The following is a 24972-nucleotide window of genomic DNA, read 5'->3' as shown; positions in this document are numbered from 1 at the left end:
AACAAGGTTTTTATTTATTTACTAAATTACAAGTACAAATGATCACGTTACTATGTTTTTGTGTAACCTGATATTGAGAATCGGGCTGTATTTACATTAAAAACCGCTTGATGTCGCTGCATCTTTTCATGAACGCTCACGGCAGCAAAATGCGTGTACGTCGCAGTCTCTGATTGGCTATTGTTGACAGGGGTCAAACTGTTTTGCGCATACTCAATGGACTCTCGAAAGCTAGCGTCTAAAATCTGTCAGATCAGCAGACCGTCTTAACCCGTAATACCTTTTACACATTACGACACGGATTCCATTTACTCGGCGTCGCATACTTACGTATACTTTAAGTTGCTTACAATTGCTGTACCTTGTTTTTCAACGACTGTGGTCTCAAAGAAAAGAAAAGAATGACGAGCAGCCTAAAGCGGAAAGAAGAAAGTCATTTGATGAATGGGGGTGTAAAACAGTCCACATGGAGCAAAGCGTTCAACAGTAATGCAGTTTGGGAGGAGAAGGTCAGCACCTTTTTTTTTTTTTTTTTTTTTTTTTGTTAAATATAAATCACCTGGTTAGTTGTTCATTGCATCAGTCTGATAAAATGATTCGGCCAATGGCCAATTTCCAAGAGTTTTGAATGTTTTAATGGCAGAATTCATTTTGCATGATCGAGGTAATCGTTTTCCTCCCTACTGTGACATTTGCATTAACCCTGTCTTCATCTTCTTCAATGACAAACTCAAAGAAAATGCAAATACCAAGTCAGTAATCTCCAAATATGGCCTATAAGGGTACTCAATGAAGTTACAATAAAATGTCCAAAAACGTAGGTGAATAAATGTAAATAACTGAATAAAGACATGCCAATTGAACATAATTAAAAAAAAAAAATTAAAGTTTCTAATTAAGTCATTAGCTCTAGTTGACTGCAACATCTACTAGTGACTAATTTAAATTCACAGCAGAAGGTTGAAAAGAGCCACATGATTGGGTAGGAGTGGGAACCTCAGAGCACCTCACGATACGATACGATTCGCGATACAAGGCTCACAATAACGATTATCGATATATTGGTCAGAAATTTGATACATGATATTCTACTATAAAACTGTTGAAACGGAAAAAAAAAAAAAAGTTTCAAAATAGAAAAATACTGTTTAAGTCATTTATTAAACAGTGACACCTTTTCTGTGCAACATTGCTGTAAAATATGAATCCACTGCAAATTGTGTACCTGCACATAAACTATAGAGGAAACAAACCACAACCACTGATATCTCTTGGAGAGATCATGATGAATGGCACCCTTAATTTCTTTAAAGTTTTAAATCTTTAAAAAAATAAAATAAAATAAATAAAATTAACAGTGCTGTAAGTCTCAGCAGTTGAACTTGGAGTGGGGCATTGATAAAATTAGTGGGTTTAATTTTATAGTGCACACACTATTAATAATAGTTTTCTTCGTATATGACCTTTGTTGCCAAAAGCATTGGTTTGAACACTTCCACAATCTGCTTCAGCATTTGAGATGTCGGACTTGGTCAGTCACATTCTTCCTCACCTTAAAAACAACAAAATAAAACAAAAAATATTAGTTACTTAATAGCTTTTGAGTTGAAATCCTGATTTTTGTGTGTGTTGGAAATATTGAGAGAATTAAAAAAAATATGAATTTTATGTGTATAAATTAAAAATGTAATAATTACCTATTTTTAATATGTGGACTACATTAATAATCATGCACATCACCTTATATATCTTGGAAGCGATTCAAACCATTTTTATAGCTTATTGTATCATAATGGCAGTAAGAACAGTTTGTGTAGTAAACTAGATGGAAAGTGGTTCTCAAATAATATCAAATCAGTAAATTTATGTAGGCTTGTTTGATATTTATTTTCATCCAGTTTAGTGTCCTGGTTTATATCATTCAACACCAAATGTCATCAAAATAATACATGTAAATTAAAAAATCAATTACATTGCAAAACTTTCTTCCCTCAAGTGATGAAAGCGAATCAGTGAAGAAATCCGGTGTCCACTTCGTCACCAGCTGCGAGTGAACCTTATTTTTGTTAGACAATTCTTGCATACAGCAAAGTCCTTGTTCACCTTACTTCCTTTCTTGTTGGTGTAAAATCTAACATGTGTCCAGTCCACATGTGTGATTTGTAGCAATATTTTTCTCACTTTTTTCTCCACCTGTCTCAGGAAGCTTTATTTTTTTTTCAACCCACTTGGAGCTTCCTCTCTTTTTCTCTAGACGACTTGTGCGCACTTTATCTTCACCGCCACTCTTGAGCGCCCCTAGGGGACCACCAAGGAATTGCTCAACAAACATTGCGCAGTTTACAGCATCCATACTCCATGGTATTGCCAATATGTCAAATAAAAGTATCGATACTTGGCGGGAGCATATCGATAACCGATCGGGTTGCAAAATATCGCGATATATCACTGTATCGAGATATTGTCGCACTCTTATGATTGGGCGTCTATCATTCTCAAGGGCACTGAAAAAGCTAATATTAAAAAGACGCTCTTATGCTATGTGTTAAGGTGGACTCAGACATTGGCACCTTTGTTTCTGTTTTTTTGTACTTCGCAAGCAGCCTTTTAGTGAAGCTGGACTAACACCCAGTTTGTCAGAGAAACTCGGGCATACTGCAGAAAAATTTACTTGATCTTACAGACATGAAAAAGTAACTTCAATGTATTCATTTTGCTTTTAAAAGCCATCCTTAATCAGTGACATCAACTGCCAAGGAATCTTTATTCGGGCTGCCACACCATTATTTTGACAGTTGACTCATTACGGATATATATTTATTAGCAATTAATCAACTAATCGGATCGAGTTTTTCCAGATATGTGCACACACTATTAATAAGCAAAACTAAGCTGATAGTAGACGTCTATTCGACACCTATTCAAATTTTCACCCTGTACCAGTATTTCTAAAATGTTTTAAATTATGTAACTTAAATTCAAGTTGGTACTCTGCGTTTAACTTTAAATTAACATTGTAACCAAAAAGGAAGCATTCTGAAATGTTGGGACTATTGAATACTATAGCTATCTATACATATGACGAGTCATACTATTTTACTCTTCAAAGGCATAAAATATAACAAACACGCTGGACCAAGCACAGCTGCCCGTACCTCCCAGACTACTGCGTCTCACTGCCTCCACTCTGTTGACGTGAATCAACGCTATTGGAAACATACGCAGAGGAGGCAATTTTCAGAGAGCAAGCATGAGTGTGCTACAGCACACTACAAGCTGAAGGCAGTGACGAAGAGCATGCATGCCCTCTACTTGCTAACTCGTAACAAAAAGGCAAATATAAGTTCACAATTGATTAAACAACCTTGATGCACATTTTGAAAAAAAATGCTCTGAGAATCAATAGATACCTATACTGGCCCATGCTACATAACTAACAAGTTTCAAGATGATTGGTTAACGAAAAGCAGAGGAGTAGGACTTAAAAGTTAGTGTCCATAAGAACAAGAAAAACAACAACTACATGAGTGGCAACTTGACAAGCCTTCAGCATGTAAAAGCATAAAAAGACTTAGCAGGCCTACTTTCAAGCCTGAACTATATTGGTAATTCCCATTAGTTTGACCAGCGTCATTGAACAGACCTATCATTATTCTCCGATTCCTCCCAGTCACTACCTGCATGCCCATTTTCATCACAGAAGTACGGTCACCAGTTCAGTCTACTGCCATTCATTTGCTGCAGCATCCTAATTGCAAGTTGACAGCTGATTCAGACTGTCAGCGACTTCTTTAGTCTTCCAAAGACCAGTTCGAATCTTAATCAATTTGGTTGTTCTCTTGTGAATCCATCGAAGTCATCCTTTGTGCAAAGATTGTGTTTTCCTACGATAGACTCAGTATCCCACAATGTTCTGGCATGTAAAAATAGCCAGAATATTGGACAGTTGACCAGAATAGACCAATTAGAGTCTGTTAATAGAACAAACTATGCTAAAATGAATTTGGTGTAGTCTTTACGCAATCAGTGGCTAATTTTTGCTCAACGATGTGGAATGGGTAAGAAATTAGCAAATGGGAATCATCATCTCTATATGGATACCCATCTCAATACTGATACTCCTGAGTGGGGGTTTCCCTGTGTGAAGATTTTACTAAAACAGTAAGGAAATTAGCTATTTTTCTCCTGTTTTGGAGATCGGATGTGACGTCTTATTGGAGTACCTTTTACAAAATGGGGTTTCAAACATTTTATGACATTTATTTTCCGAATGATGGGAATTGACGAGTTTTTTTTAATGGAATGTTTATTGAGGAAATGGAAATTTAGGGAAAAAAAATCACTTAGTGAAATATTTCTGCTTTTTATCTCAGAATTTCTCTGCGACTTCCGACTTTTTACTCTGCCAGGTCAAACGTATAATTTTTTAAGTATTATTCAATAACCGCTACAATTCCAACAAACTAATTTACATGATTCAGTAATAGGAAACTCTGGATATTGATCTATGAGCATTTTACCGTAAATTTGCCATCAAAGTTGATCTGTTTTTTGTTATTGTTTTTGGAAAAATATCTTCCAGGATGAATTTTTAGATGTGATCTACTGGCTCCGGCAAATAATTGCAGTAATCCTTGGAGTCATCTGGGGTGTTGCCCCGTTGAAAGGATTTCTGGGAATAGCCATGTAAGCCTTATTCCACAGCTTAAATTTTTTTTTTTTTTTTACCAGAACCTAGTTCTTCACATGGCTAATTTTCTATTCATGTTTCTAATGTTCTTTTTGCTATGGTAGATTCTGCATCATCAACGCTGGTGTCCTCTATGTATACTTCAGCAGCTTTCAACAAATTGATGAAGAAGAGTATGGTGGAACGTGGGAGCTCACCAAAGAAGGCTTCATGACATCTTTTGCTCTGTTTCTGGTGAAGGAATATTTCATTATGGTTGTGAAAAAAAATGCATCATTTCGGCTTAAAAAAGTAGCAAAGTTTTCTACTGTAAATAATTTACCAAAATGTTGTGTAACCCATCATTCTTGATGTAATCTTTCGCTTATCTACCTGTACATTTGAATTTGAAACAAAAAACGGAAGGGATTTTCCAATGGTCAGCTGCAAATTAGTTTTTTTTATAATGGAAAATAACTAGCAGTGTGGAAGGATCAAATCCCCAAAATCCAGTTTAAAATGGATCTCTTTATAGGACATTGGCAATAAAAAAAATAACTTCGTAGTCGACAATTTAATAATAAATATGAATTGTTTTCAATTATATTATTGTTTGTCCTTCCCAGGTGGTGTGGATAATCTTTTACACAGCTCTACACTTTGACTGAAAAGATTTCAGTGGACACTTTATACGAACATTTGTGTCAAGAAGCAGAAACTTCACAACTTCAAGCGTGCTGACCTGCCCACAAGCAGACTGACTGCTCAGTGTGCTCCTTAATGGGAATAGGTTTTTGAAGATGGACAAATTTGAATCACTTCGTTATTGCTGGGCTGCTTTGTACAGGTCACATCCTTTGTAGTTGTCATTTTCCCTTCCCCTGTGTCATTGTCACCATGTCTAACAAAACACTAGATGCTAAATTACAATGGATCTTTTTTAATTTGTAATGAATCGGATAATTGATAGAAAATGGATAATGTGTGCTTTTCTTTTTGTCCGTATTATCTACTGGAAAACATGCATATTGCCATCTGTGCTGATCTCTTCCCTCCATTTTCAAGATGCAGGTAATATAGCTTGTTTTCCACAGGACAGTGAGTTTGATTGATACTTTTAAGTTTCTTGTGAGATAAATCACACCAATCAGATGCATTAATATTGACATAGTGGGTTATTGTCCTACGATGTGTGTCAAAAACGCTACATGTCTAGGTTCACAAAAGATATATTTCAAATATAAAATTAAACATTTCCCCCTTTTAAAAAAGCCAAACACTTTCTCAACCTTCTCTTGCAAGTCTTCCTGCCCTCCTGGAAAGGTATTCTAAGATCTTCCACCTTGATTTTGTAAACATCTTAAAATTGGCTCCTCCTGATGACACTCGACTTTGAAAATTGGGTGGAAAAAATTTGCTCCATCGCAAGATGTTGTTTTCTGCTAGGTCAAATGCCAATGCTTTGCCTGTTTGTGAGGACTGAAAAAAGCAAGTGGTTTGTTGGCATTCTAATTTATCATCAGGGACACTTATAGTTTAAATATATACTGTACTTTATTATACCAGTCCGGGACGTTTTTTGACACACATCGTATCTGTTTTGCAATTTGTTGGCGATAATTTTATTTGAAGTCTAATATATATATAATTCTAGCAAAGGTTGTGGATGCATTTTAATATTTTTGTAACATGACCCATTTAAACCTATTATACCAGCCCAAATCAAAAAATGTCATTACAGTATTTACTGTGAATCACAAATTGAAAGTCCGAATGAGGAAACTGTTCACAGATGTAAGCTTGTTGGTATATCTAATTGTCACTCATCAATGAATTGACAGTAGAAATAATTATTGTAGCTTCCAGATCAGAGGCTTACAGTTTGTTTTCAATTCAAAGTATTTTATTTTATGAACCCAAATAAACATGCTGTACGTCTATTTTATACAATGTAACTTTGCTCAGTATTATAGTCGGGAACTTTTGTTCTCGGTTATTGCAAAGTTGTAATGATACTGTTAACCTAGATATGCAGCTGGTGTTTGAAACGATTGTGTTTTTTGATCAAATCTTTTTTGGAATCATTAAACATGGCTTCGTTTGGCCTCCATTTTAAAGACTGTTCAGATTTTTCACAGGAACTGAAAATCATCTATTAACCTGCTATTTTTAGAAGATGGAAAAGTAGTGCAACATATTATCTGTGGTTACATTATTTACAGTTGTTAACATTAGGATAAATTTATAGATTATTAAAAATAGCTTGATTTAAGAGGTTTTGATTCTAAGGTAAAGTAAATACATAATTTTAGATGTAATTAAGTGTATATATATATATATATGTTGGGGGGGGGGTAATTTTTTACCCTACTTACATTCACTCAACACGTAATCATAGGCTGAGTTTTACTTTTGTGGCAGGGGGTGCAAAAATGTTGATTACCCGGGAACGCAGTGTCGGCAAAAAATTTAAAGATATATGCTCGGATATTGGCTTAGCCCATGCTCGTACATGCAGGCATCCCAGCTGTGCGGGTGTGTGCGAGTGTGTGTGAGCGCGCGTTTTTCTGTCTTTCCTAGTGGAGAAGTAGACGCCGCATCTGTTTTGACTGAATTTTCCACCCAGGAACATTTATAATAATACTTTGAAAATTAGCGTTTTTTTGTTTGTTTCCCATCATTTTTTAGGGTTAACGTCTTTAGTGGGACAAACTGAAACCATTTTGGCGGTGCTCTCCGACATTGCATGGTCCACATCTTCAATCTTTGGTTCTCGCTCATTAGTTGTTGTTGCTTTTGAAAGCTTGGGTTTGAAAAAAATGAGAAATATCCATCTTGCCTCTTCTGTCCTCAGGTGTTTTTTTGGGGGCAAAGCGAATGACCGTCTCTTAGGGGCTAGTCACATGATCTGTTTGAAAAATAATTTTGACCCATTAAAAAATATTTTTGTTGTTCATTTCATTCATTTTTGATGTTTGTTTTATTGCTGTACAACTTTTATAAACAACATTTTACCGGCAGTCTTAATTTTATATTTATATAATATTACAAAGTCAATTATATGCAATGACATTTTCTGCCACCAGGGTGGCTATGCCCCACGTCTCCACCGTAATTAATCTCCATGTATGCAGGTAATCCGCATTTTAAAGTAACTAAAAGAATCCACAGCACGAGACGTTTTAATTAATGTATTATCATATTTTGAAGCAACACACAAACATGAAAACGACGTTATCACTATACATTAGACTACCAAAGATTTTGAAATTTAACACTCAAATCAGCGATCAAAATATAAGTATGGTGTATATTACTGTGCACTCAATACAGATACAACATACTGTTTTCCTTATAGAAGATTTCGCCGTATTACTTTTCTTGAAGAATTGAACAGTTGCAAGGCAAAGCGAAGCTTGGTGACGTTTTCGATGAGCGGATAATATGTGACGTAGAATCCAAGATGGCGGGTCCCCGTTCCACGATGAAATTTTGGAAGCCGGGTAAGTTCGTTTACATTAATGTTTTGGGCGTCGTTTTTATAACACACTGATCCAAACTCGTAAGCATATAAACAATTTGCCAATGCAATCGGATTTCGTGGGGCATTTTGCGTCAGTTTGCAATCTGCGTGATATCTGCATCCGCCTTTCTAATTCAAACAGGGCGCAAAGTATAGCAGCTCATTAAATGTGGTTATTTGAATTCCAAATTGCATTACTAGTATAGGTCCCGACCGTATCCCATGTGTGCAGGGTCCGAAGCACCCGGGATTTCTGAGGAACGTGAGCTCAACACCGAGATCACCGGCTCCACCGCTGTCTACAATCCCTTTATTTCACTTTCAATAGAGAAGCAACGACAGAAACTACCAGTTTTCAAGGTGTCACTGTCTACTAACAGCACCCAACATGCCTATCCTTCCGTTGGCTTTCACCGACTGTGCCTGACTTGGTGAAATAACTGTCTTTCCAGCATAGAAACAACATCCTGTACTTGCTGGAAACCTTTCAGACTGTCATTATAGTTGGGGAAACTGGATGTGGGAAGACAACACAGATCCCCCAGGTAAGGTTTTTGCAGCATAGTGTTTGTCAACACCAGGGGTGAAAGTGGGCGGGAACGGTCACGAATGCAGTTCCGGTATAAGATTCTGGGCCGGAACGCAGTTCCGGTATACGGTGCTTTGATTTCGAAAATATATATCCGAGTCTGATGATGACGAGTCACGTCAATGTTCGAATCCTAGCAAAACGCCTGGGCTCATTTATCCGTTCAACTGGCTGACATACTGACATGTGATCACCAGAGATAGTTAGCTCTGAATGGTTCAAAAGTGCATGTTTTCTGAAACCGCAAAAAAAAAAAAATAAATAAAAAAAAGGGGCAATGCAACAGAAAATGGATCAAATCTTTAAGAGCAAGCAAAGAGTAAAGGTGGCTTATTTATCATATTTAGTTTTATTTGCTCTGATGGGGAGGTTCAGAACATCTTAGCTGTCAATGTGCACTTTGGACTTATATTTGTTCATTTATGTGAGGCTATTTATTCATTTCCTTATGATTTAAAAAAAGTCAATGCGCGATTTTCAAAATATATTCCATTTCACTCTGCATAATATGACATTTGTACTTATTTTTCTGAATGTATGTTACTTATATCTTTTTTATTAAAAAACACAACAAAAAATGTTTACATTATCTTCAATTTTAATATACATCCTATGTTCTTAAGTAATTAAAATTGAGATTTGGCATTTAGTATGTGAGGAAATGAGGGAAAATAAAAATTAGGAGATGGAGGTTGGGGTTATAGGTCTTTTTGTTAACTTTTAATTTGCAAATCATTGAAAAAATATAATTTTGAATAAAAATCAGTTTTTAATTGTGTTATAGAAATAACTGACCAAAACAGTTCTCTTTGCATTTCAGTAGTTTCGCCCAAAAAAAAAAAAAAACACAAAAAAACCAAATTTCTGGTTCCGTGGCAACCTTCCCGCCAGGGAGTTCCGACAAGAAATTCTAACCACTTTCACCCCTGGTCAACACACCAGTGATTCAAAATCAAAAACTAGTGTGTTTTAATTTACTCTTGGTTGAATATACATGTTGTAATTTTGAAGTAGTACTTAAATGTTAGATGCATGTGGATATGCGCTCTGTGTCGTGTCCTTTGTTCTGTAACATTGATGTCAGTCAGTTCTGCTCATTCTGTAGCTATCTATTTTAATTTATCTCCCTTCTACCTCCCAAGTACCTGCTGGAGGTCGGCTGGGCAGCAGAAGGGAAGGTGATTGGTGTGACACAGCCTCGACGCGTAGCTGCTATCTCTGTAAGAGCTCTGCGGATGTCCTAAAACAGCCATCTCTTCAAGGAAAAGTTTAACACTCAAGGACGTGGATGCTTCAAACACTTTTCCTCTTCCTTGGTGCCAGGTAGCCAGTCGTGTTGCAGAAGAGAGAGGTGCTCGGTTAGGACATGAGGTAGGATACACTATTCGATTTGACGACTGCTCTGACTCTCAAGCTACAAGGATCAAGGTATTCCCTAAAACATGTTGAACTTAAAAAAAAAAAAAAAAAAAAAAAAAAAAAGTATATACATATACTGGTCCTTCTAAAAAAATTAGCATATTGTGATAAAGTTCATTATTTTCTGTAATGTACTGATAAACATTAGACTTTCATATATTTTAGATTCATTACAACTGAAGTAGTTTAAGCCTTTTATTATTTTATTATTGATGATTTTGGCAAAAAAGTCAAGAGAAACCAAAAATCCCTATCTCAAAAAAATAGCATATCATGAAAAGGTACTCTAAAGAAGCTACAAACCTAATCATCTGAATCAATGAATGAACTCAAAACCCCTGCGCAAGATTCCTGAGGCTTTTAAAAACTCCCAGCCTGGTTCATTACTCAAAACCGCAATCATGGGCAAGACTGCCGAACTGACTGCTGTCCAGAAGGCCATCATTGACACCCTCAAGCAAGAGGCTAAGACACAGAAAGAAATTTCTGAGCGAATAGGCTGTTCCCAGAGTGCTGTATCAAGGCACCTCAGTGGGAAGGAAAAAGTGTGGCAGGAAACGCTGCACAACCAGAAGAGGTGACCGCACCCTGAGAAAGATTGTGGAGAAGGGCCGATTCCAGACCTTGGGGAACCTGCAGAAACAGTGGACTGAGTCTGGAGTAGAAACATCCAGAGCCACCGTGCACAGGCGTGTGCTGGAAATGGGCTACAGGTGCCGCATTCCCCTGGTCAAGCCACTTTTGAATCTGAAACAGCGGCAGAAGCGCCTGACCTGGGCTACAGAGAAGCAGCACTGGACTGTTGCTCAGTGGTCCAAAGTACTTTTTTCAGATGAAAGCAAATTTTGCATGTCATTTGGAAATCAAGGTGCCAGAGTTTGGAGGAAGACTGGGGATAAGGAAATGCCAAAATGCCTGAAGTCCAGTGTCAAGTACCCACAGTCAGTGATGGTCTGAGATGCCATGTCAGCTGCTAGTGTTGGTCTATCATGTTTTATCAAGGGCAGGGTCAATGCTGCTAGCTATCAGGAGATTTTGGAGCACTTCATGCTTCCATCTGCTGAAAAGCTTTATGGAGATTAAGATTTCATTTTTTAGCATGACCTGGCACCTACTCACAGTACCAAAGCCACTGGTAAATGGTTTAATGACCATGGCATTACTGTGCTCAATTGGCCTGCCAACTCTCCTGACCTGAGCCCCATAGAGAATCTGTGGGATATTGTGAAGAGGAAGTTGAGAGACACCAGACCCAACACTGTGGATGAGCTTAAGGCCGCTATCGAAGCATCCTGGGCCTCCATAACACCTCAGCAGTGCCAGAGGCTGATTGCCTCCATGCTACGCCGCATTGAAGCAGTCATTTCTGCAAAAGGATTCCCGACCAAGTATTGCGTGCATAGCTGATATAATTAATTGAAGGTTGACTTTTTTTGGATTCAAAAACACTTTTTTTTTGTATTGGTTGGATGAAATATGCTCATTTTTTGAGATAGGGATTTTTGGTTTTGACTTTTTTTGCCAAAATCATCAATATTAAAACAATAAAAGACTTGAACTACTTCAGTTGTGTGTAATAAATCTAAAATATATGAAAGTCTAATGTTTATCATTACATTACAGAAAATAATGAACTTTATCATAATATGCTAATTTTTTGTAGGGGTGCACGATATCCATTTTTTGAAACCGATATCGATAACTTCCTGCTCCTCAAGGCTGATACCGATACGATAACCGACATATATATATATATATATATGTACAGTTGTGGTCAAAAGTTTACATACACTTGTGAAGAACATAATGTCATGGCTCTCTTGAGTTTCCAGTTATTTCTACAACTCTGATTTTTCTCCGATAGAGTGATTGGAACTGATACTTCTTTGTCACAAAAAACATTCATGAAGTTTGGTTCTTTTATGACTTTATTATGGGTTAACAGAAAAGCGAGTGAGAAAAATCAGAGTTAACTGATATAACTGAAATAACTGGAAACTCAAGAGAGCCATGACATTATGTTCTTCACAAGTGTACGTAAACTTTTGAGCACAACTGTATATATAATATTAAAATGTATATTCACCTGAGTTTTTGAATACCTGTAGGTTAAAAATAATAGCGTAGGATTCAGCATAGATTTGCCTTTGACCTAACCAGAATTTTCATGATGACATGAACATTATTATAATGAACAAAACAAAGTCGAGAACAGTTTTCACTTCAAATAAAGTGCCCATATTTTGTTTTATAAATAAATATAATTTGAGTCAATCAGTCAATGTCATTGACAATGTGTTCCCCTGAACAATGAGTATTGAACTAAAACAAACATAAACCCAACAGGTACTCTGCTTTGTGAGCAAATAAATCTTTTGGTGCAACAGGAGAGGAGACTTTTGTGGTCTTGGACCATGAAACAACTTTCTTAACTAGGCAATTATAGGACAGCAAGCCTATCAATATTCAAAAGGCCTCTCAACAACTTGAAAATATAACACTGCAAAATGCAAACATTTGCTAATTCATATAGTAAGGTTTATCATCCAGTGATGGAAAAATATGGCCTCTAGAACAGTATCAAAACTTTGCATACTGGCAAAACAGGAGAGGAAACAAACGCACACAGCCCAATCCACCGACACCGTGCCAAAAACATGATACAGTATATTATCGAGCCTAATAATAATGTTATTGGATTTATTGGGATGACGTCATAATTCCTATTATTGGACCGATAATTATCGAACCGATAATTATCGTGCACCTCTAATTTTTTGAGAAGGGCTATTATATATATATATGTATATACAGTCGTATATAAGTAACTCAATCGCTCATCTTTTTATGTGTCACTGTTCTTCAGTTCCTTACAGATGGTATTTTAATACGGGAAATGATGGCTGATCCCCTGCTCAAAAAATACAGGTAAAGGACTCAGGTTTCCCTTGCCCGGACGCGGGTTACCGGGGCCCCCCTCAGGAGCCAGGCCTGGAGGTGGGGCTCGAAAGCAAGCGTCTGGTGGCCGGGCCTGTCCCCATGGGGCCCGGCCGGGCAGAGCCTGAAAAGGCAAAATGGGTTCCCCTTCCCATGGGCTCACCACCTGTGGGAGGGGCCAAAGGGGACGGGTGCGCAGAGAGTTGGGCAGCAGCCTAAGGCGGGGGCCTTGGCGGTCCAACCCCCAGCTGCAGAAGCTAACTATTGGGACATGGAATGTCACCTCTCTGGCAGGGAAGGAGCCTGAGCTGGTGTGTGAGGCAGAGAAGTTCCGACTAGATATAGTCGGACTCTCCTCCACACACAGCTTGGGTTCTGGTACCAATCCTCTCGAGAGGGGTTGGACTCTCTTCCACTCTGGAGTTGCCCACGGTGAGAGACGCCGAGCAGGTGTGGGCATACTTATTGCCCCCCGGCTTGGTGCCTGTACGTTGGGGTTTACCCCGGTGGACGAGAGGGTAGCCTCCCTCCGCCTTCGGGTGGGGGGACGGGTTCTGACTGTTGTTTGCGCTTATGCACCAAACAGCAGCTCAGAATACCCACCCTTTTTGGAGTCCTTGGAGGGTGTGCTGGAAAGCGCCCCCTCTGGGGACTCCCTCGTTCTACTGGGGGACTTCAACGCTCACGTGGGCAATGACAGTGAGACCTGGAGGGGCGTGATTGGGAGGAACGGCCCCCTCCGATCAGAACCCGAGTGGTGTTCTGTTATTGGACTTCTGTGCTCGTCACCTTTTGTCCATAACGAACACCATGTTCAAACATAGGGATGTCCATATGTGCACTTGGCACCAGGACACCCTAGGCCACAGTTCAATGATCGACTTTGTAATCGTGTCATCGGACTTGCGGCCACATGTTTTGGACACTCGGGTGAAGAGAGGGGCGGAGCTGTCAACTGATCACCACCTGGTGGTGTGTTGGCTCCGATGGCGGGGGAAGTTGCTGGCCAGACCTGGCAGGCCCAAACATATTGTGAGGGTCTGCTGGGAACGTCTGGCAGAATCCCCTGTCAGAAAGAGCTTTAACACCCACCTCCGGCAGAACTTCTCCCTTGTCCCGGGGGAGGTGGGGGACATTGAGTCCGAGTGGGCCATGTTCCGAACCTCCATTGTTGAGGCGGCCGATCGGAGCTGTGGCCGTAAGGTGGTTGGTGCCTGTCGTGGCGGCAATCCCCGAACCCGCTGGTGGACACCAGCGGTAAGGGATGCCGTCAAGCTGAAGAAGGAGGCCTCTCGGGCCTTTTTGGCCTGTGGGACTCCGGAGGCAGCTGACAGGTACCGGCTGGCCAAGCGGACTGCGGCTTCGGCGGTCGCCGAGGCAAAAACTCGGACATGGGAGGAGTTCGGTGAGGCCATGGAAAACGACTTCCGGATGGCTTTGAGGAAATTCTGGTCCACCATCCGGCGTCTGAGGAGAGGAAAGCAGTGCACTATTAACACTGTGTATAGTGAAGATGGTGTACTGCTGACCTCGACTCGGGACGTCGTGAGTCGGTGGAGAGAATACTTTGAAGCCCTCCTCAATTCCACCGACTCGCCTTCCTTTGAGGAAGCAGAGTCTGGGGACTCTGAGGTGGGCTCTTCGATCTCTGGGGTTGAAGTCACTGAGGCGGTTGGTAAGCTCCTCGGTGGCAAGGCCCCGGGGGTGGATGAGATCCGCCCGGAGTTCCTAAAGGCTCTGGATGTTGTAGGGCTGTCATGGCTGACACGCCTCTACAACATAGCGTGGACATCGGGGACAGTGCCTCTTGATTGGCAGACCGGGGTGGTGGTCCCCCTTTTTAAAAAGGGGGACCGGAGGGTGTGTTCCAATTATAGAGGAATCACACTCCTCAGCCTCCCCGGTAAAGTCTATTCAGGGGTGCTGGAGAGGAGGGTCCGTCGGGAAGTCGAATCTCGGATTCAGGAGGAGCAGTGTGGTTTTCGTCCCGGCCGTGGAACAGTGGACCAGCTCTACACCCTCAGCAGGGTCCTCGAGGGTGCACGGGAGTTCGCCCAACCAGTCTACATGTGTTTTGTGGATTTGGAGAAGGCGTTCGACCGTGTGCCTAGGGGAATCCTGTGGAGGGTGCTCCGGGAGTACGGGGTACCGAGCCCCTTGGTAAGGGCTGTTCGGTCCCTGTACGACCGGTGTCAGAGTCTGGTCCGCATTGCCGGCAGTAAGTCGAATTCGTTCCCAGTGAGGATTGGACTCCGCCAAGGCTGCCCTTTGTCACCGATTCTGTTCATAATTTTTATGGACAGAATTTCTAGGCGCAGCCGAAGCGTTGAGGGTTTCCGGTTTGGTGACCTCAGCATTGCATCTCTGCTTTTTTCAGATGATGTGGTGCTGTTGGGTTCATCAAGCCATGACCTCCAACTCTCACTGGGAAGGTTCGCAGCCGAGTGTGAAGCGGTTGGGATGAAGATCAGCACCTCCAAATCCGAGACCATGGTCCTCAGCCGGAAAAGGGTGGCATGCCCTCTCCGGGTCGGGGATGAGATCCTGCCCCAAGTGGAGGAGTTCAAGTATCTTGGGGTCTTGTTCACGAGTGAGGATGGGAGGGAACGGGAGATTGACAGGCGGATCGGTGCAGCGTCTGCAGTGATGCGGACTCTGCACCAGTCCGTTGTGGTGAAGAAGGAGCTGAGCCAAAAGGCGAAGCTCTCGATTTACCAGTCGATCTACGTTCCTACCCTCACCTATGGTCACGAGCTGTGGGTTGTGACCGAAAGAACAAGATCCCGGATACAAGCGGCCGAAATGAGTTTCCTCCGCAGGGTGTCCGGGCTCTCCCTTAGAGATAGGGTGAGAAGCTCGGTCATCCGGGAGGGGCTTGGTGTCGAGCCGCTACTCCTCCGCGTTGAGAGGAGCCAGTTGAGGTGGCTCGGGCATCTGGTTCGGATGCCTCCTGGACGCCTCCCTGGAGAGGTGTTCCGGGTATGTCCCACCGGCAGGAGGCCCCGGGGTCGACCCAGGACACGCTGGAGACACTATGTCACTCGGCTGGCCTGGGAACGCCTTGGAATCCCGCCGGAGGAGCTGGCTGAAGTGGCTGGGGAGAGGGAAGTCTGGGCTTCCCTGCTAAAGCTGCTGCCCCCGCGACCCGACCCCGGACTAAGCGGAAGATAATGGATGGATGGATGGATGGCATGAATTTTATCATGTATTGTAAAAGCTCTGAAGTTTTCTTCTTTGCTGTCTTGCAGTGTGTTGATGCTGGATGAAGCGCATGAGAGAACCCTGTACACAGACATAGCCATTGGCCTGCTGAAGAAGGTATTACAAAATTGCTTTTGCATTTTTGCACAAAAATCCTTTGCATCCTGGTGGCTTTGGGTTTGCCTGAAATGCAAAACTTTCTGCACCTATTTCACTTTCACAAGCCTTTCAAATAATCTTTATCTTCATCAGATCCAGAAGAAACGTCCAGAACTGAGGCTGATTGTGGCTTCTGCCACTCTGGATGCCAAGGTAACTGCGTCATTAAGATCAAGAGATATGCTGAAGTGGCGAAGAAAAAAATGAAAGTCATTGTCAGGTCGGCTCTTATTGTACTGACAAATGCGATACAGTGCAGTCGTTAACGCCATATTATACATTAATTTAGCCTGTGCGTGCACATTATTTAGTCAAACTGGGCGGTATGTTTCAGAGACAGAACTGTGCTTAAGCTGCCCTAGATAGTGAATCTCCCAGTTACCCATGCACTTTGCATTAGTTTGGGAATGAGCTGTTACTTTCCTATAGTGTTTATGTATCATAGTTTGGCTGGATAAATAATCCGATTGTGTAAAGGGCATTGACTATGGTGTAGGTATGTAGTACAGGTAAAACATTTGGCCTGTTAGAATGGTGAATATAATTCTGTATCAAATTATATAACCTTATAATTATAAGTACCTCAAACACAGAGTTATCTGAATGCAGTTGATTCAATTTCTGTAGATTAATTGCAGGGAAGAGTTTTGTTGCTTAGAGGTAAAAAAATGAATCTCCTTTGTTGTGCTAACAATATAATTCCTTCAACCTAAAGAAATTTCACGAGTTCTTCAACCAGAATGAATCCGGAGATCCCAATAGGGACACATGTGGTATCCTAACTGTTGAGGGACGCACTTTCCCAGTGGATATATTTTACACGCTCAGGTAATGAAACACACACTATGAAGTCTTGAAATGTGACTGCACTGAATGTGTCTGTTTGGTCGTTAGTCCTGTACCTGACTATGTGAAGGCCACAGTGGAGACTGTGATGAAGATACATGAGGCAGAGGATGCTGGGGATGTACTGGCGTTCCTTACCGGCCAGGTTTGAGAATTCTGTTCTTTGATTTCAATTACAGCAATTACATTCTTTTTCAGTTGTAAATGTGAGCAGAAATTTTGTTGCGAGAGGTTAGTTTTACCACTGTTCCTGCAGGAAGAAGTAGAAAAGGTGGTGTCCCTTCTACAGGACCAGGCCAGGTCTATGTCACGACAAGGCATGAGGAAACACCTGCGAATTTTGCCAATGTATTCCGGTTTACCTTACGCTGACCAGATGAAGGTTTTTGAGCGGGTGCCAGCTACAGTTCGCAAAGTAAATGTCTTTAGAACTACTGCATGTTTGTCACCATTGCATTTGAGGATTTTTTTTTATGTGAGTGACATGGTTCCTTTCCTTACTTGAAAAAATGTAAACGTAATAAATATAAATTGTTGTCTGTTATATTCTTGGAAGGGTTAGCAAATAGGCCAAAAAAACAACAATTTTTTTTGTGTGTGTAACTGCCTTTGACACTAAAATGTCTTTGTTTTTTCAGGTGGTGGTGGCCACTAACATAGCTGAGACCTCTATCACCATCAATGGTATCGTTTTTGTCATTGACTGTGCTTTTGTGAAGCTCCGTGCGTATAACCCCAACACTGGCATTGAGTCACTGGTGGTGACTCCTATCTCCAAGGCTTCAGCAAGCCAAAGGGCAGGGAGGGCTGGCCGTAACCGACCTGGAAAATGCTTTAGACTCTACACAGGTTTGTCCGCATAGAAGAATAGTACATTTTATAGTTGTACATTTTATTCAGTGTGTGTATGTGTGTTCATGCAATATTGTATTTTCCCTCAGAGGAAGACTTCGAGAAACTGCCTCCCTCTACTGTGCCAGAGATGCAGCGCACTAACTTGGCCCCGGTTATCTTGCAGCTTAAAGCTTTAGGGATTGACAATGTGCTGCGATTCAGCTTCCTTTCTGTGAGTAGATCACTTTTCATCCACAGGAAAAGGCATAGAGTTCCATAAAGGAGATTAATCATTGCTGTAAAACATGAATCCTAGCCTTCTAGTGTTGAAAGATCTTCCTAAACACGCTGCCTTGAGAATGAGTGCATTGATTTTAATTATTCAAAATTAGAGTTGTTACTTCAAATTATTTTGTCGTTATAAGCAAGAATTTGAGCTACAACTGCACTTCAGATCCACCACTAGGCTGCAGCAAACGTCTCAATATCAAGCCACTGTGAATTCACATTGACAAAATAAGTTGTTTACTTACATTAATAAATCATATAGACGGTGGAAATGAATGCATTGGTTACTGTCGTGTTTTTTGTGATTATTTTCCGTGTTAGCTGGTCGTATGGAGTGCAAATGTTTTCATCCAGTACAATTTCATTATTGTTTTCGAGCTTTCCATTTGTGAAATATAGTTATAACAAGTTAATAGTTTAATACTACGGTATTTTAAGGCTAAAGACCCCTAAGTAAAATGACCAAATTGGTATAAATACTTCATTTATCATTTTACATTATTTATCTTGAAAGTGATTGATTGCTTGATCTTGTTTATTTTTATTTTTTTTTACTTTGGAATTCGTCATTTTAATATTTTCTTTTTTAAATCTACCACATAGCCACCTCCAGCTCAGTCTATGGTTCAGGCTCTAGAGCTTCTTTTCGCTCTCGGAGGTAAGAAATTAAAAGTATAATAGAATGCTCCGTTTCTGTATTTACAGTACTGCATTTTATATTTCTTAATATGATGGCAAGGATATGATGATATCTGAAGTTCTTTCACTGTCCGTTTGCAGGTCTAGACAATTATGGACGTTTGACTGAGCCGATGGGCGTGCGGATGGCTGAGTTCCCACTTAGCCCCATGTTTGCTAAGATGCTTCTAGAGTCAGGCAACTTTGGCTGCTCCAAAGAGATTGTGACCATTGCAGCAATGATGCAGATTCAGAATATCTTTGTTGTACCCCCCAATCAAAAGAAAGCAGCGGTGAGGAGTATAGCAATAAAAAACTTTATTATTAACTGCCAAAGCTGTTTCAGCAATCAACCCTTTTCTGTTACCTCTCCCCGCAGGCCCGTGAGCACAGAAAGTTTGCTGTTGCTGAAGGGGATCACCTCACCATGCTGAATGTGTATGAAGCTTACATAAAGGTACAGTTAGTGTACATTTCCTACATGTTTTCTTGGCGCATTAGGGAGACTGAAATGTGTTGTCTCTATTTGTGTGTTTGTAATGTGCAGCACCAGAAGAGCTCCAAGTGGTGTCAGCAGCATTTTCTCAATTACAAAGGACTGCAGCGTGCCGTGACGGTACGAGAGCAGCTGCGGCGTCTCATGACCAAGTTCAAGGTGGTGTGGACTTCCAGCGAAGGTATATCCACTTAATTTTTAACTGCTGTTTCGTTAACTGCATTTCAAAGCACAGGCTTTCATTGCTTGCTAGTAACAACTTGTATTCATGTTGTTTGCTCCCTCGCAGGTGATCCTGATGTGATCTTACGGTGCATTGTGTCTGGGTTTTTTGCCAATGCGGCACGCTTTCACCACTCTGGTTCCTATCGGTAAACTTTTTTTTTTTTTTTAATTTCTTGAATGCATTACTGATTTGTCCCATGGTGATCGGATAAAAGCTCCATAAGAGCAGCCATTTCTGAGACAACTGTGATGTCAGTTATACACTTGCACAAAAACAGACTTCTACGCAGGGGTAAATATAACAGCTAAAATATAGGCACATACATTTGATAGTTACTGTACCTGTTCAGTGTGACACTGCCTTCGCCTTTTGTTTTTCAAGCAAAACCCATGTGTAAAACAACAATTAAAATGATACATGCTAGTTGTGTGTGTAATTATGTATATCCGCATGGGACAATGAGTATTACTGACGAGTAGGACATACAATCTGAGATACATTTTTGATAGGTTAAAACAGTACTGGCATTTAAAAATATCCTCACACTACTAATGGGCATTTGTGAGAAACAATGGCTTTTATTATGCTTTTCCCCACAACTAAACGTAACTTATAAAAGAAATTATGTGATTTTTCAAATTATTAATACTAATTATTGTCTTTATAATTTATGTAATTTATTATTTATTACAGGATTATTTCCGCTGGGATGAACATTAAAGAAGTGTTGTCTTCTCCTTTAATTTGAGGCACTCAATTAACTTACAAATTTACTCAGCGTTAATGTAAATGTGATGTATGAATGGAAACAAGTAGACACAAAGGTTAAATTTACTTTCTGCTGTCTTGTGTCAGATCATTTCCCTGTCATACAATGCTGGCAAGAAGAGTTAGATACTTTGTACAGCATTTCTAGTCAATAAATAGTAACTTTTTTAGTGCAACGAATTGAAATGATTTAAATTGGATAATTTCCTGTAGCATACTTGATGATCTCTCATGACACATTAGCACAAAACGGTTGTCAATCACTGATCTTGTATATGATCCTATTAATATATTTTTTTCTCTGCCAGGACTTTGCGAGACGATCGTGAGCTTCACATCCACCCAAACTCTGTCTTGTATGGAGAGAAGCCACCCAAATGGTTAGGACATTTTTGTTGACTTCATAAATGTTTTAATTACCAATTTTTTTTTTCTTAAGCTACTGTTGTTTCTTGTGAATGTAGGCACACATAGTTCCAATCCAAGCATGTTTTTTATAGCAACAATCTTCTACCATAGGGTTGTCTTCAATGAAGTGTTGCAGACCAGCAAGTACTTCATGCGAGATGTGACTGCAGTGGAGTCTTCCTGGCTGGTTGAGTTGGCCCCTCACTTCTACAAGCAGGCTAAAGTAAGTCGGAAAAGCGTAGTTACATTGTAATTGACACTTTCTAGTAATTGTATCCCTCTTCAAGCAAAAGATCCTACCTATAATATGTTTCCTCATGAAGTTTTTATTATTAGGTGTAGCACACAAGTCACAGTCGTATTCAGAACATAGACAATGTGAAATGATGAAATCTAATTTTAGACGAGAATATGATCCTGGAATTTTATTAATGCAAGCGAGGTGATTTACGTTTCAAATGGATGACATCATTAGGATAGAAGCAGTTCCTAAAATACCTATTGTGTTTGCAAATTTCTCTGCATGCAGCAGGTGTACTACCAAATTTTGATCTGACCCAGGATAGATCTGCAAATTTAGAAGTTATTTTAAAATTGGTGAAGGAGTGATTGACTCCAGATCACCAGTAACCCTGAACCATGGATGGGTACAATTTTGCATTTCACATGCAAACATTTCTGTCATTCATTTTGTAAGTCAAAATATTTGTTCCTTGCTGGACTCTGCAACTCACTGTCGTTTTAGGTACCGTAATCTGGTCACTAACAGAAGCTTTCTACCTTCTCTTTCAGCATGATTCACTTGGGAGCAAGCGATCCCGCATCCTCTAGATCTCTTCAGCTTTTAGTGCTCCTTATGTAAATAAATACTTCATATTTATTGATCATGTCCACATTGCACAACTGTGACCATGCTCACCCACACTTGCCTTTTCATAGTGATCTCCTATTATTAGATCTGTGTGTGCGCGCGACTGCTGATGAATGTGAGAAGAGGAAATACTTGTACATAGTCAGAGAAGGCCCAGCTCCGGGGAATGCTTGCAGCCATACCTGGTTCTAGGCTTTATTATTTTTTAAGAAGTTGTATTTTTTTAATTGCTGGGTGCTGAACTATGGAAAACATTGAAATGTAAGGACATGCCACAGTTTGACACTCTTTTCTTTATCAATGTATTTTCCTTCTCATAACCTAGGTGCCTTTAGAAATGTTACTGGTAACTTTACTTGCAGTTTATCTTAAATTCTTTAAAATGGTTCCATGATGACACTGTGAAAAGACCGTCTTTACCTTTTGTGAAAGCATTTTACCCAAAATCGAGATTGTTCAGTCGTTTCGCCATTTAGTGCCAGTTACCTTCCTTCATTCGCATGTTACCCGTTTCATTCCTCAATGGATTTTATAAAAACACACGAATAATGTACAAGGAAAGCTGTGTAGACCAAATAGTGCTGTTTGTCGACATGCGACTTAAAATGGAGTTACATGCTTTCAGATGTAGCCTAATGCCTCAAAATAACTAGCATTTATCAATCCTTTTCATTATCTTCTAGCCACCAGAATGTCCACATTGCTTAAATTGGTCGAATTAGCCATATACATTAAAAATGCAGTAATATACTGTAGTTCAATAAATAGGCTTGCCGTAGCGTTACTTCACATTACTGGTTAGTAGTACATGTGCACTTAGAAATGCTTTTTTAATTTTGTTTTTCTATTTTCAGCTAAAATATCTAGAAATCTGTCTATTACAAGTTTGTCATTATATTCAATTTAGAATTTCAGACAGACATGCATGATTTCATGTACCACTGCTGTAATCTGAGCCGTTAAACCAATCACAGCCCACAGAAGCACAACATACGGTAGCTAAGCAAACCACCTATTGCATGTCTGCTGCACATTCATAGAATCATTGCTGGTATGCAAAATTGCCACCTGCCATTTCTTCACATAATCTAATAAATCTGCAATACATGCACCATGCATCAAGTGTCAGTTCTTTTGTTACTTTTTTTTTTTTAATCTGTCCTGTTCAACTGCTTAGACACTGGGAATAGGAATCTGAGTGTCCTTATGGTCCGAACAATTTTAATGTTTCACATGGGAGTTTCAGTTGGACACTATTTAGGCTGTCCACTTGATGTTGCTGTTGGTCGACAAATGCGAATTACCCTCGCATCGCGTTTTTGAAGCTACTGTTTATTGTAATAATTCAGCATTGGATTTTTTGTTGCTGTTGTTGATATTTTGTTGCAATATGAAGAATTAGAAAAAGGTATCCCAATTCATTTCTAAGTCGTCTTACTCTTAAGGTCAATGTTGAAACACGTACACAATGGTGGGAAAAATAACAGCCAGGCCAGGGGCGAGTAATGTGACCAGGCCCCCTAAACCCAAATAGTAAAGATAATCATAACATGATTTAACAACATACACATGCCCACATTGGCGGAGCTGTAAAAATTATGTATGACAACCATGACTTAGATTAAATCAAGTCTTTGAAACAAACCATATACTGTATGTTGACCTCATTATGCTCTAGTTAGTGGAGAGGCTCAACAAATTTAGCCCTGAACCCAAACCATTTGGGTTTGCCCGGTGTACCCAAATGTCAAGTTTTGGACCCCTCTACAATCTGGGCCACTGCTTGGGTGCATCTGCTCTGCCCCTGCACATTCATAAATACATACATTCATCCATCATCTAAGCCATTTATCCTCAAGAGGGTCGTGGGAGTGTTGGAGCCTATCCAGCTCATGATGGGCAGGATATACCCTGAGGTATACCCTTGCCAGCCAATCGAAGGGCACATCGAGACGGACAACCATCCTACGGACAATTATGAGTGTTCAGTCGGCCCACATGCACGTTTTTGGGATGTGGGAGAAAGCCGGAGTACCTGAAGAGAACCCGCACGGGGAGAACATGCACACTCCATACATGGACGCCGGAACTGGGATTGAACCAACAATTTCACTGTGAGGCGGACGTGCTAACCACTCCGCCATCATGCCGGCTTTATAAATAAAATAAAGTATAATTATGGATGTTGCACTTGAAGTCAGTATTGCTTGTGCGTTAATTTTTCAACCAATAAATTGGTACTTTTGTGTAAAACTCTGTAAATCTTATTTGTGATGCAACACTTTGGCAAACACAGTATTCGCTGTATAGTTCTTTTGTACATTATTCAAGGAAACTGCGGGGAAATTAGTTATCTATTGATTAGGAATTAAGTAATTTTGCTTCTGTTAACATTTTAAGAACAGATGACAGCCTAATACTGTAATGGTCCTATTTGAATAATGAGAATATTTTAGAAATACAGTTTTGAACGCTAAAAATACACTAAATTTGATAATATATGATAAATTATAGATAAACACATAAATATGTAGTTAATACACTGATATAAGCACAGTTGATGGCCTGCAAGGCTATTGCATGGTTGTGTGTGTGTGCATATATACATATACTAGTCCTTCTAAAAAAATTAGCATATTGTGATAAAGTTCATTATTTTCTGTAATGTACTGATAAACATTAGACTTTCATATATTTTAGATTCATTACACACAACTGAAGTAGTTCAAGCCTTTTGTTGTTTTAATATTGATGATTTTGGCAAAGTCAAGAAAAACCAAAAAATCCCTATCTTAAAAATATAGCATATTTCATCTGACCAATACAAAAAAGTGTTTTTTGAAAGTCAACCTTCAATTAATTATATCAACTATGCACTCAATACTTGGTCGGGGATCCTTTTGCAGAAATGACTGCTTCAATGCGGCGTGGCATGGAGGCAATCAGCCTGTTGCACTGCTGAGGTGTGATTGGAGGCTCAGGATGCTTCGATAGCGGCTTTAAGCCCATCCACAGTGTTGGGTCTGGTGTCTCTCAACTTCCTCTTCACAATATCCCACA

The 24972-nt window shown here is 40.1% G+C and overlaps 2 protein-coding genes across 2 annotated transcripts; both read left to right on the top strand.

Moving 5' to 3' along the window:
- The first annotated feature begins 202 nt into the window (after positions 1 to 202).
- rab5if (RAB5 interacting factor) lies at positions 203 to 6786 on the top strand. The gene is made up of 4 exons (XM_057827939.1): positions 203 to 509; positions 4583 to 4686; positions 4795 to 4924; positions 5296 to 6786. The coding sequence occupies exons 1-4, from the start codon at positions 402 to 404 to the stop codon at positions 5335 to 5337; spliced, it is 384 nt and encodes a 127-aa protein (XP_057683922.1). The 5' UTR covers positions 203 to 401; the 3' UTR covers positions 5338 to 6786.
- A 1288-nt stretch (positions 6787 to 8074) lies between these two features.
- dhx35 (DEAH-box helicase 35) lies at positions 8075 to 23155 on the top strand. The gene is made up of 21 exons (XM_057830418.1): positions 8075 to 8172; positions 8425 to 8552; positions 8645 to 8737; positions 9924 to 10001; positions 10105 to 10209; positions 13067 to 13128; positions 16386 to 16455; positions 16591 to 16650; positions 17213 to 17325; positions 17392 to 17488; positions 17600 to 17758; positions 17982 to 18192; positions 18285 to 18409; positions 19069 to 19123; positions 19246 to 19436; positions 19523 to 19600; positions 19691 to 19820; positions 19929 to 20010; positions 20942 to 21013; positions 21153 to 21264; positions 21834 to 23155. The coding sequence occupies exons 1-21, from the start codon at positions 8133 to 8135 to the stop codon at positions 21870 to 21872; spliced, it is 2100 nt and encodes a 699-aa protein (XP_057686401.1). The 5' UTR covers positions 8075 to 8132; the 3' UTR covers positions 21873 to 23155.
- Positions 23156 to 24972: the final 1817 nt, after the last annotated feature.

This window comes from Corythoichthys intestinalis, chromosome 2 (assembly GCF_030265065.1).
Source record: "Corythoichthys intestinalis isolate RoL2023-P3 chromosome 2, ASM3026506v1, whole genome shotgun sequence".
NCBI classification, from domain to species: Eukaryota; Metazoa; Chordata; class Actinopteri; order Syngnathiformes; family Syngnathidae; genus Corythoichthys; species Corythoichthys intestinalis.
This window is presented reverse-complemented; position numbering and strand designations above follow the sequence as displayed.